This window comes from Biomphalaria glabrata, chromosome 9 (genome assembly GCF_947242115.1).
Source record: "Biomphalaria glabrata chromosome 9, xgBioGlab47.1, whole genome shotgun sequence".
Taxonomy (NCBI): domain Eukaryota; kingdom Metazoa; phylum Mollusca; class Gastropoda; family Planorbidae; genus Biomphalaria; species Biomphalaria glabrata.
The window spans coordinates 18,427,706-18,441,870 of NC_074719.1; the positions used below are offsets into that span (position 1 = coordinate 18,427,706).

The following is a 14,165-nucleotide window of genomic DNA, read 5'->3' on the forward strand; positions in this document are numbered from 1 at the left end:
CCTGAGATCGTGCGACGTACCAACCCAATAATAAAATGCACAACTGACTGGACAAGCTATTTTGAGTTAATTTTGGTAACAGTGGACCTATAGATTAATGTATACAATGCTACTCCATTATAACGAGAAATTCGTTTCTAATTTATAAGCTTAGCGCAGTGGCGTAGCTAGCCATGTGCGGGTGGTGCGGGCCGCACGGGGCATCAAGTGATGAGGGGCATCAAACTGAGCACAAAATTTCTCAGTAAAAACTGCACAAATTGTACATACATGAACAAACATTAACTACTGTATTTGATTTAAAAATAAATTATTTTTCCAATCTGTTAATATTATGGGAGCTGCTCAAGATTGATAAGTCAGGCTCGCGCTCCTAGTGCTAGCTCAGACAGAGAAATTCTCTGGTTAAAATGGTTGACGGCAGGGATCAAAGGGTACTAAAGGTAAAAATCTGATAATGAAAAGAATCTTAGATATCATTCCTTTTCTCTCAAAGCAGAATCTGGCCCTCATCACGAACGAGTTGAAGAAGAATTGTAAAGACAAAATCTCTTAAGTAGGCGGATTGTTAGTTGCCATGTAGTCTTAATTTTTTCATCTATTTTGGATTCTTGGCCCCTGAATTAACTGAAATAAACGACGGGTTACCTTCAAAAACAATGATCATCAATTCGAGACTGCGCATTTTAATGGAAAACATTAAAAACATCGATAACTACTAGTCGGAAGGGCAACACTGAAGCCATTATTACCTTCGGCGAAAATATGTGCTCTGATCTGAGGATTAGTGCAGAAAATAAAAATACGAATCGGCCACAATAAATAGAAGCCAAACAAAAAAGGTGAAGATTCTGTATAAACACAATAAGAAAGTGCTACTAATTGAGGTTTATTCTTCCTTGGACGTGATAGTTCATGAAACAATCACCCAATATGATCATATCATGATGTGGTAGGTGAATATGAATTTCGTCGCTATCCCAACTATTAAATCCTCAGATTGAAATCAATCTCGATAGTGCTCATAGCAACATTGACAAAACAATTTTAGTCTGGAGCGAAAGAGGCCTCAACATTTTGGCGCAATTTCTTCAGAAGCCTTTGAACTTCTCTAACAATGGCCTGATTGAAATCTTGAGTTTAAAAAAGAAATAAAAAGATATCAGCTAGAGTGCCACTAGATGATTCAGTTCTAAATATTGTCAGATTCTGCTTTGAGAGAAAAAGAATTCTCCTCAGGTAGCATTATCAGATTTTTACATATTTCTGACAATGCGGAAAGTGTGGCTTTATGCGAGCAATATTTTTTCAGACTTAATTAAGTTGATCAAGAATTAATACCAATCAGCGATGCGTTTCACTAACTAGGCCATTGGTGGAAAACAGATTTTGATAAAATTATTGATAGTTTTGCGACCAAGAAAGCTCGTAATATTTATTTGTACTAGATTCTGTTAACGTATACAAACGTATTTTCTCGGTTTATATCCGAGGGGGGGGGCATCATGAGGAGATGCCGCACTGGGCATCAAACACCCTAGCTACGCCACTGGCTTAGCGTCTTCTGGATACACCAGTGTATTTACATCCATTCAACTTCTACTTCACACTACAAAATAGAAATCTTATTGTTTGTTAACATCGCTTAGTGTATATAGTGGAATGTCATTCACCAGAAGCATGGTATATGAGTATAGATCTGTAGCATGGTATATGGGTATAGATCTGTAGCATGGTATATGGGTATAGATCTGTAGCATGGTATATGGGTAGGCCTATAGATCTGTAGCATGGTATATGGGTATAGATCTGTAGCATGGTATATGGGTATAGATCTGTAGCATGGTATATGGGTATAGATCTGTAGCATGGTATGGTATATGGGTAGGCCTATAGATCTGTAGCATGGTATATGGGTAGGCCTATAGATCTGTAGCATGGTATATGGGTATAGATCTGTAGCATGGTATATGGGTAGGCCTATAGATCTGTAGCATGGTATATGGGTATAGATCTGTAGCATGGTATATGGGTATAGATCTGTAGCATGGTATATGGGTAGGCCTATAGATCTGTAGCATGGTATATGGGTATAGATCTGTAGCATGGTATATGGGTATAGATCTGTAGCATGGTATATGGGTATAGATCTGTAGCATGGTATGGTATATGGGTAGGCCTATAGATCTGTAGCATGGTATATGGGTAGGCCTATAGATCTGTAGCATGGTATATGGGTAGGCCTATAGATCTGTAGCATGGTATATGGGTAGGCCTATAGATCTGTAGCATGGTATATGGGTATAGATCTGTAGCATGGTATATGGGTATAGATCTGTAGCATGGTATATGGGTAGGCCTATAGATCTGTAGCATGGTATATGGGTATAGATCTGTAGAATGGTATATGGGTAGGCCTATAGATCTGTAGCATGGTATATGGGTATAGATCTGTAGCATGGTATATGGGTATAGATCTGTAGCATGGTATATGGGTAGGCCTATAGATCTGTAGCATGGTATATGGGTAGGCCTATAGATCTGTAGCATGGTATATGGGTATAGATCTGTAGCATGGTATATGGGTATAGATCTGTAGCATGGTATATGGGTAGGCCTATAGATCTGTAGCATGGTATATGGGTATAGATCTGTAGCATGGTATATGGGTATAGATCTGTAGCATGGTATATGGGTATAGATCTGTATTATGGTATGGTATATGGGTAGGCCTATAGATCTGTAGCATGGTATATGGGTAGGCCTATAGATCTGTAGCATTATATATGGGTATAGATCTACATGATTCCATTATTACGAGAGTGTTTAGTGTTGCACAGTTAAGTATGTAAAGTTCTTTTCTAAAAGGTAAAAGAATGCCGATCACATTTACGGTAGGCCTACTTATTGTCATAGTAGGCCTAAGTGGCCCATTCGGCGACCCAACCGGCCCATTTCGGTACCGGCCCAACGGGCATTTGCCCGAATGCCAATATAGCCAGTCTGCCCCTGATGCCAACGGTATAGGCTAACGACAGGGAAAAATAGAGTGATTTGGTTACCCGATCTGTCACAGCGCTCTAATGACGAAAACAAGGGAAAGATGAGATGATGAGGTATGCTTTTTTGTTTGTTTTTAAGTTGCAGCATTTTTTTGTTTCGTTAATGACTTAAATGTTTTAATTATTTGGACTACTCTGCTACCATTATAAACATAAAGTAGCCTACACTAGAATCTCCACAAGAGCACTCACCATTCTGTATAATGTGGTAGCTCGTTATTTTTTACTAAACCTTCTGGGGAAAAAGCTAAAAACTACAACTCAAAAACAGTAAATAATGTTAGGCCTATATTCCAGTGGGTCTCAATCAATCAAGTTGTGTGGACAAACAGTGGTCATTCTAATGTTTATTACGAGTAATAAACACCATGTTAAATATGATCTAGGTTCACAGTCAACAATAAACGAACAGCTCAGCGTCTAGGCGGAAAACAATTCTTTATTATTTGGAACGAGGGAACCTTTGCGCATCATATCAACAAGTGAATTTCCATCGCTTGTAAGTATTCCTTTCCTAACTAGAATTGCAACATTGTAATCGTATTTATATTGGAAACAATCCTGGTGAAGATCGGGATCTTGAGGACGCCACCCAGCTCTAATGGATACCTGACAGTTGGCTGTTGTGCTGGCTACATGACATCCTCGTTAACCACAGAAACAGATGACCTTGACGTCATTTACCCAATAGATCGCAAGGTGTGAAAGGGGAACCTCTCCTACTCGGCTCCAGCTTTGAATCCCTCGCCAACACCAGCTCTGTCCACTGAACCAGTCTATCTGTTGCTTGGCTGGCCAAAAAGAAGTGTCTGCAGTTGAAGCTACATAAAGGTGAAACGTCCTACTTTGCAGGCTCAATCTTTGAATACTTCTCAGTATATAATTATGTCGACCAGATTCCACCCCCCCCTCCTTTTTTTTTTTAGTATGATCTATAAAATATCGATCACTACTGTATTACAGATTATAGTTTATCCTTTATACACTTTAAGATATTGTCTTTGTCTAGCAGTACTACTCTGAAATGACACCACTCTAGATAAGATGATATTAAGTCTACTTATCATTTGAAAAGCAACAATTATCTAGAAGGTGGAAAATAACCTGCAATTAAAGAAAATAAGAACCTACGCGTAGTTATCGTATCTTAGTGCATTAATTGAACCAGTCATTAGAAACTTTTGCGGTCATCATTTTCTTTTCAAATCACATCATTAAAAAAATGGTTTAATTATTACTAGTCTACTGAACTTCCATGCTAGTTTCATTGAATATATGTTGCTTATATGGCTTTTATAAATACATAGTCCGCATGTTGTTGTTTTGTATTTCGAAGCGAACAAATAATAACTGCTGTAACATTTACATTCCTTCCTTATCTTTATTAAGATCATATATTATAATCATGTTTTTGTTTTTACAAAGCTTTAGCGGAAACACAACCAGAGACGCGTTGACTATTATATTATTTAATAATGTTGGCATGTCCCAAATGGTTTACACCCTGACTTCAGTAATACTGATGCCCATTATCTCCCTTACAGGAGTCACCGGAAACGTGATTAGTGTTATAATCATCTCTAGAGATGGCCTGCATCGATGTTCAAACGTTTTGATTTGTGTCCTGGCCGTGGCGGACAGCATGTATCTGATAGGACTCAACAATGTGGTCAACATCATGCTAGGCGAAGACATCACGTTCATGTGTCGGCCCTACGACTGGGTGACCCATCTCATATATCTTTCTAACAACATCTTCGCCATGCTGGAAAGTACAGGGATGATTGTCTCCATGCTGGTCCCAACACTGATCGTTATCGAGCGTTTTGTGGCCGTGTTTTTCCCGTTTCACTTCACCAAGATTGTGACTGTGTGGAGGGTGCGTCTGGCTGCTATATGTCTATTTCCCATATCCCTGCCCGTGTTTCTTCTGACTATTCCGGTGTACTGGAACATGGGGGCCTACATTAGTAGAAGTCTCATGGCTAGAAGTCCCGAAATACTACTTGCATACATGAGCACAAAGATGGACATTGTCAAAGTCCATAAAGTTGTGCTGGAGATTTATTCTGCCATTTGTGGCCCAGTATCTGTATGTCTTGTCATCTTTGGCTGTATTCTTATTTCGGTCAAGATTCACAGCCAGCAGCGTGTTCGCCACAAGATGATCAGATGTCAAGGCTGGGAAGGGAAACAGAACAAAGATACGGACAAAGGGGCAGAATCGTTCCAGAGTAATAAAACCACAAAGATTCTCATCTCCGTGTGCTGTTTCTACTCTATCACTGGAGCGTTCAGTTTTTTGTCAGACTTGGTTTTTACCTCAGAGTTTGTGGGAGCAGAGTTCAGTTTCTGGATACACAAGGCCTCCATGATGCTCGTCTGTATCAACAGCACCGCTAATTTTATCATTTACGTAGCTTTTAACAGAAAATTTAGAGAAGCGTATATGTCTATGTGTTTCTGTGGTAGCTCTCGTACAGTGAAGAACAAATAAAACTACCAGAAATGAAACGAATCGAATCTCAACGTGAATCATTCGTTGTATATACCCTAGTTGTTTTTTTTTGGTTATGTTTTGTTATAGTCATTTTCACGTTTGTTGTTATGGTATGCTACAACAGAAATTAATCTAATAACGTTTTGGTGTTTATTTATAATATGTGGGTTTTTTTTTCCCCGATATTCTAGATTGGGTCATTCGACTTAACAAGACTTTATTCTTCTTATTGGCCCCCTAGATTTATTGTTTTCTTTACCTCTGTCACGTGTGCCGAACGTCCTTGTTTTATAAGTTTCGGACGTTTCTTGAGAAATTATGAGTTCGACCTTTAAGTCCAAACTTCCGTCTAAGGATATCAGCGGACAGGACCACTGTCTTAAGCGCATAACATGACCAGGCAGCGAAAGAGTTACAATGACCTTTTCTTCCAGTAGGCCTATATTGTTCACATTTAAAAAAAAAAAACTAGGGGAAAAAAGTTCGCAAAGAAAAAAAAACTGTTAAATTCTCACTTAAAAAATCAGGACTTAAAATTGAATGAATTCTTGTGCAATAAGGGAGTACCGAACTGTAGGTCTTCTTAACACAAGTAGAACTGTAGGTCTACTAAACACAAGTAGAACTGTAGGTCTGCTAAACACAAGTAGAACTGTAGGTCTGCTAAACACAAGTAGAACTGTAGGTCTGCTAAACACAAGTAGAACTGTAGGTCTGCTAAACACAATAAGTAGAACTGTAGGTCTGCTAAACACAAGTAGAACTGTAGGTCTGCTAAACACAAGTAGAACTGTAGGTCTGCTAAACACAAGTAGAACTGTAGGTCTACTAAACACAAGTAGAACTGTAGGTCTGCTAAACACAATAAGTAGAACTGTAGGTCTGCTAAACACAAGTAGAACTGTAGGTCTGCTGAACACAAGTAGAACTGTAGGTCTACTAAACACAAGTAGAACTGTAGGTCTGCTAAACACAAGTAGAACTGTAGGTCTACTAAACACAAGTAGAACTGTAGGTCTACTAAACACAAGTAGAACTGTAGGTCTACTAAACACAAGTAGAACTGTAGGTCTACTAAACACAAGTAGAACTGTAGGTCTACTAAACACAAGTAGAACTGTAGGTCTACTAAACACAAGTAGAACTGTAGGTCTACTAAACACAAGTAGAACTGTAGGTCTACTAAACACAAGTAGAACTGTAGGTCTACTAAACACAAGTAGAACTGTAGGTCTACTAAACACAAGTAGAACTTTTCATGAACACTTCTTTCTAGGTGAAACACAAATTGTTATTTCATAGGGTATTTAACACACAAGGAGAGAGAGAGAGAGAGAGAGAAACGAAGTGAATGGTGAGAGAAGGAGTGAGAATGAGAAGAGGTAAAGCCCATGCATTTAATTAATTTTTTTTTTTTGGGGGGGGGGGGGGGGGGGTCATGTTTTAATATTTTTACTAAGCTTATATCAACTCGCTCTGTCTAGTAAAAAGTTTGTAGGCTACAACTCAAGAATCATTAAAAAAAATAGCCAGTTATTTAATTAACTAATGGGAATTAATTATTTTGTTTGGTATCGACCAAGGGAAAGAAAATGTACCTGACTGATGTGGTGGTATAGGTTGAATTAGCCCGTTTAGTCTATACTTTGTAGGTCGCCGCTTTTAAGTTTGAAGCTCACGGTAGATAACTATAAAAGCTTCTATTTTCATAAACGATTCGGTGGCTCAGTGGTTAGTGTGTTGGCTTGAGCACTCGAGTTTGAATTCAGGTGATTCATCTTTTTTTTTAATAAATGCTTTTAAAAAGCGATCACGGTAAGATTCAACCAGAAACTTCTTTCTTTCTCAACTGGTCCAGACCAGCTATAGGATCATAGCGTATTGAGAAAGGTAAAAACGTGAAATTGCGCTAAACAAAAACATTTCATAAAATATTTCTAATCGCAGATTTATTATTGTTAATCTAGATCTATTTTTATTTAATTACATAACTGATCCAAACTAATTGATACAACTACGTATAAGCTTTGTTTTTTTTAAGTAGTTTTTAAAAATACCTTGTTTTTTTTTATTTTAATTTTTAATACCTTTGTTGTTGTTTTTTTAGATGCTCCTGTGTGTCTTTCTGTCCATAAAATCAAGTTTAGAACTCACAAAACTAAAAGCGCGCTACTGATAAAAAACAACAACAACAAAAAAACAAGGTTACAAACGGCCCTCAAAGTGGTCCACCCAGGCAGGTAAAAAGGCAGGTTTCAATATTTTCAGAAAGAATATCAGAATGAAATTCAATAAAAGGCAAATGACAGAGAACAATGGAGAAAGAAGGTTGACTACTCTTGTGTGGTACCCCAACGGTCCATCAGACCAAGTGATAAGTGAAAGTGAAGGCGAAGTTAGATCTGAAGTTGGCTGAACTGGTGTCAATATATAATGATTATCTAATTGATCTAATTGTTTTGTAAAGGGTCAATCTCTTATTCAAAGCCTCAAGGAAAAAAAAAGTTTCCGTAAAAAAAAAAATCCTTTAGTTGTGTCCTATGGTTATGGAGTTGTGCTGCAGTTCACGCGATAATTTGAAAAACTACTTATTAATTGTTGTTTTAAATTATGATTTACGTATGTGCATTTTAAATAGATTTTTTCTCTTTAAAAAAGAAGTAAACATTTATTTTGTAGATGTAGTAGTTGGTAAGACAGAACTGACTTCACTTTGCAATACAGTTTAAAAAAAAATAATTTTTTGACAAAATTTCTTAAACCGTTTGCACAAATGTGCTAAAGATAGGGCAAATGGTCAGCCCACTTACTAAATAGCCTACCGTGTTGTTACTATTAATAGTGAATAGGTATGAAAATAGTGTATTTTTTATGAAAAAAAACTGCTTGCATAGTTGATTTTAAAAATTAAATTTTTCGTATTCAGAAAAGAAAAAAGTAGCCGTTGCATCAGAACTTGAATGGTCTAAAATATTATGATTTCGGATTTTCACTTTCTTTTCTAGTTTACGAGATCTAAACGGGACAGACCACACAAAACTAATAGCTTCCATTCCCCTTTCGATGGCCGCTAAAAAAACAATTACACCATTATGCTTTAATTGTGTTGGAAATATGTGCAACATAAACATATTGTTTTCTGTAAGTGCTCCCTTTTTTTTTTCACCCAGTTAAGTAAGCATTTAAAACTAAATTTTAAAACAGTATATGGTATATTACAATCATCCACCTTAATCCTGCTCTATAAAGGTGCCAGTGATACTTATTGATCTTGAAATGCGTACCGGTACTGTTGTTTTAATGAAGTTAGTATATTATATAGCATTCAAACTTAAACAAGAAAGCAGTGTTGTGTTGTTTCATGGTCTACATTATTTGCTGCTCCTAGAACATTACAAGAGAAGTCACACAAATATCCTCCTTCTCCAACAAGATCATGCTAACAATCGTTTCATTCTAGCTAAAACGAGGCCAATGTAGTGAATTCACTTTAGCCGTTTGTGTGTGACGCCATTAATAGGAATACGGCACTAGCCTTTAGTCTATTGTTATTATTTCAACAATTTGTTCAATAAGTGTGTTATAGCATCTTTCATCAACTGATTTCTTTATTTTGTGTCAGATTGAAGTAATCTGAAGCGGTCCTTAGCGCTCATTTGATGAAATACTACTATTCATTTTAGCTGTTGTTCCCTTTTGGGTTTTTAATTTTGGTAACTTTTGGGATTTTTTCATTCTTTTTTTTTTTTTGCATGTATGTTTGAGCAAAGCATGAAAGTAAATATTTTCTCCTCTTCGTTGTTAAGGCTACAAAAGTCAAACAAATTCTACAAATAGACATTAACATCAAACACATTTTTTTGGAATAAACAAAGAAAACAAAACATTACTTTGAACATTTTTTTTTATCCAGAATGCTTCCATTTTGTCAAATTAATTTTCTTAGAATGAAAACCTATTGTGAACTAAATGACACTAACAAACTTTATCTCTTTCACTGTCCTATTTCTGAGTTTCCTATAAGTTCACATGAAGCTGTAATACAGAGTTGAAAATGGTTTAATACAGGCTCTACTTTATTACAAAATTAACAACTATTTTATAACTAAGGATATCCTTTTCTTTAAGTGCAGTGCTTGCCCAACTAAAGGCGTCAGCTGGAGTAAAAATAATCTATACATGCTCAAAGCTAATATAACAATGCAACTTATATATCATACTTTATTGAGAGGCCAGAAGAAGATACTGGCCTCCATAACACCCCTATAGAAAAGAAGAGAGCAGCCATCTCAGAACTAGTTGTCTAAACCCTCCAACATGGTCATGAAAAGTCCAAAGAAGAAATTCTGTGCTTAACAATTTGCTACAACAGAAAGATTCATATAAATACATCTAACAAGACATGATTGTGATTAGTTAACTGATCATTAAGTTTTACAAATAAATAAATTATACATCGTAGAAATAACACCAAATACAAATCAACTGACATAAGAAACAAACATGTACATATATAAAGATAAATCATTTTACATTTAAGAAAATATTAGCAAAGCATATTCAGGAGTTGTTTTTTTTTTTTTTTTTTCGTTTCGATTAATTACTAACATGAATTTTAATTACTATTTTGGTAAGATATCATGATTTGCTTCTAAAGTTCCTATTAGAGTTGAAACAGTGGAAATTGTGGAGTTTGACATCCTATTCTAACAACTTAATACACTTTTAGATTCTTCTGGTAGACCAGAAAACAAAAGAACATTAACCCTAAAACATTATTACAGAAAAAAAAATGTACCAAGAAAATTAATTTGAAAAAAGCTTGATGACAAAACTATAATATATTGCGTAGCTTAGGTGGTTTAGATACTGATAGTGAAATGAGAGATCTTGGTCAAATCAATACTCCAAGGTACCACAGGGACAGCAAGCAACAATGGTTTTCAGATGGTCACACACAATTGATGTTGAAAGTAAACCAGACTGTCCTTCTTTATAAGACTACAAGTGGCTCCTGACCGTGAGACTTTGAGATATTTCATTCTCACAGCAATAACTAGGATACAAGACATATGACTAAGGAGCGAGTATGTGAATGGGTAGATTTACATTCAACAAATAAATGTAACATAATGATGTTTTTAACAAACAAAGATTTACATTAAAAGTTTCTTTAAAACTGTCTTACATCAACATCTGAAACATTTTTATTAGTGGTGCTATATAAACTGCAGGGAAAAACAAAATACCCTAACCATTTACATCAATACAACAAATCTATTACTCAATAAATTATTTCATCAGGCATTAGTTTCCTACTAAATCACATTATTTCCATCATTCCATTGCTCACGAATATTTCTTGTCAACACTAGAAGAAATTTTTATTTTAAACTCTAGAATTTTAAAACTAATCAAATATTTACTGATATTTTAAAACTAATCAACTATTTACTTGTTATAAATATCATTAGCCTTGATGTATAACACTAACATAAAGTATATAAAATGATAGTGAAAATATGAGCATCAAAGTAACAAAACTGGCAAATAGATTACCATTTACAATTAGTTTGAATATTTTAGAATACAGACTAAGAAAAGAAAGAAAATGATAAGTGTATAATGTTTGTCCCATAACTTAAGCTTGAAGCAGGATTTTCTAAACAGTAGCACTAATTGGATAATTTATGTTGCTTCAATAGTACCTGTTTCCAATTCCTTATTCACTACAGCGATGGAACTTTCAAATTATGGCATAACTAAAACAGATGCAGCATTGTGTCCACAAAAAGAAAACATTAATTTTTTAATGTTTATACTGTACAGACAAAGACAAAATTTATTCTGCTTCTACTGTGGTTGGTGCCAACCTGCGCAACCTTGAAAGTTCATCTGCCTTAGTGCTAGCATAATGATGATACATCATCTTCACCCCCGTTACAACAGATAACCTGAGTCTTAAATTGTATCTGAAAGAATTTTTCTTGTTTTTGACAGCTCGCTTGTAGCGGATCTCCAAATCTTTAATCTTTTGGTCAAGAAGTACTATCTGTTGACACGCCCTTTCAAACTTGCTCCTTGCTTCATTGATTTTTTCCTCTAGTATTAGAGTATCCATCTCCAAGGTCAGGAAGCCACTCATGTGACTCAGTTAATTAATCCTTGATAACATCCAACAGTTCAGGGGCTAGAAAGAGAATGGGATAAGTTACAAGTTGATTCTTTTTTTTTTTAATGTATAATAGACTTTCACACCTCTCTACCTTTAGTTTTAAATATTTGCATCCAATAATTCTCTAAGTAAATACTAAGTTGTAAAATATATATTAATGGTAGAAAGAGAAAGTCAAACCTTCTTGAAACAAACTTTCTACATAATTTTTTTGAAAATTCTGGTGCTCAGTATAGCAAAAAGTAAGAAAGCTTAGTGATTAGCAATATAAACTCTGGTCTTACTATGAGTTGTCTTTTAATTAATTTTATATGTGTTGGACTCTTGATATGAGATCTTTTTTTTTTTCAATACCAGCCTGACAATGTTACTGTCAAATTCAAAATTTTATCAATCACGAATTAAAGACTTTCTATAAAATATAGGGTTACAAGATGCCACAAAAGGAGGACAAGCCTTACAAAGAAGAGAAAAAAAAAAAAAAAAAGAGTGCAAATTTTAAAAAAAGACAATGTAAACTTTAAGCAATATTTTTCTCATAGTCTTTGAGAAGAATGCCTGAGTCAATGGAGAATCTAATTCTCACTGTGTTCACTCTGCAGTATGGCCCATTGATCAGCGAAAACTTTTTTTTTGAAAGGAAATATTGACAAATATATCAAGGAACTTTAATGCTAAAAATCATAACCTCTGTCTGTCGTGCAAAAGATTTCAAGATGCAGTTTGGTCAAACAACAAAAGCTAATATAACATTGCAACTTATGTACCAGCATAATTAGTTAGGCTCTTAGATATAGGAAACTGCATTTTGAGAGGATGGAATGAAGCCCAATTTTAAATAATCAACGCTGTACAATCTACATTCCTTTTTTAACAAATTAGTTACATGAAGACAAAATTAAGCTATTAAAATAAGTATACTTATTGAAATTAAATAGGTACACAACAATTTTTCGTTTGAATAGCAGGATAAATATTTAAAAGATTAACTAAGGTACCAATGGGATTTGAAAATTTAAGTCATGACCTGCTTAAATAAAATCCATTATTGTAGACTCCCATGGACATCTCATAGACCCCCAATTTATTTTTTCACTTTCAGTTTTCATAGACCCCTTGGAATTCTTTGTAGACCTTTGGGAGTCTATATAGACCACTTTGGGAATCACTGCTCTAGACTCTAGATCTAGTCTACTGAGTTGAGTATTATACTTAGTCTTAATTCAATACAAATCTAGATCTAGATCTATTAATAAAATAAATCTACTGACTATAGATATCTTGTCTACTACAAGTAGTACTACTTGTCTAGTCTAGACTGTCTAGAATCTAAAAATGTCAAGAGTCTAGATTCTAGGTCATAGTAAGTAGGTCTAATAATAAAATTAATACTTCTCTAGAGACTCTACAACTAAAAGAATCTATAGTGAATAGATCTATATAATGTATATTATATATTATACTATAGTACTCTATACCCAAAAATAGATCTATAATCTATAAGTATAAAAGTACTATATATATATATATATATAACTTAGTTAAGTATAAGATCAAGTATCATCTAGAATCTAGTAACTAGGCTATTAGTCTTAGTATATTAAATAATTAAAATATTAGACCTAAATAAATTGCTAAATCTATAGTCTATAAAAACTTTTAAAAAACTAAAATAGATCTAATTAGAATATAAAAAAATAAACTATCAATGTATCATAATAATTTTAATATATGAATATATAATAAATCTGTCTGTGGCATTTTACGTCTCGAGAGACGATCTTTTCCCTTTGCAACTTCTTCAACTTGTATGACTAAAGAGGCCAATCCTTGATACACAGCTGCTATCGCAGGTTGGGCATATAATATATAATCACCAGGCGCCCTTCTTTCTGCTTCTGTTGTGTATGACATCTGCAATCCGTGACCCTTCCTTTATGCTCTCTCCATGTGGATCTATCCAGTGCCACCTCTTCCCAGTTGCCAGTGTCAATTTTGAAGAGCTTCATGTCGCGTTTGCATACATCCATATAATAAATATTAAGTATTAATAAAGAATGCTAATTCTTAGTTCTAGACTCTAGCTAGACTAATCTAGATTAGATATATTCACTAGATGTAGATTATTCTAGATCTACATTGAAAAGTGAATGATTATAAATATTTAAAATATAATGATAGAATAGAATAGATCTATCATCTAAATCTAATTAATTTTAAAAATTAGGAAACCTACATCTAATATATGATTTGATGCTGATAAATCTCTAGATATTGCTTATAGGTCTTGATCTCTATGTTCAGATATAGATCTAGTTAAATATAGATCTAATAGTTCAATATTCTGATTTTAAGTTGATGAAAAAGTGAAAGAGCTAACTTTGCTAATTTTTTTTTTTCAAGCAGGAAATGTAAGCAAACTGCTAGT

At 34.6% G+C, this 14,165-nt stretch overlaps 1 protein-coding gene across 1 annotated transcript; it reads left to right on the forward strand.

Annotated features, from left to right (window-relative positions):
• The first annotated feature begins 4,554 nt into the window (after positions 1–4,554).
• LOC106070495 (FMRFamide receptor-like) lies at positions 4,555–5,559 on the forward strand. The gene has a single exon (XM_013230416.2). It carries the CDS (start codon positions 4,555–4,557, stop codon positions 5,557–5,559), a length of 1,005 nt encoding a protein of 334 aa, XP_013085870.2.
• Positions 5,560–14,165: the final 8,606 nt, after the last annotated feature.

Coding starts and splice junctions, on each gene's coding strand:
- LOC106070495 (XM_013230416.2), top strand. CDS start 4,555: ATGGTTTACACCCTGACTTCAGTAATACTGATGCCCATTATCTCCCTT.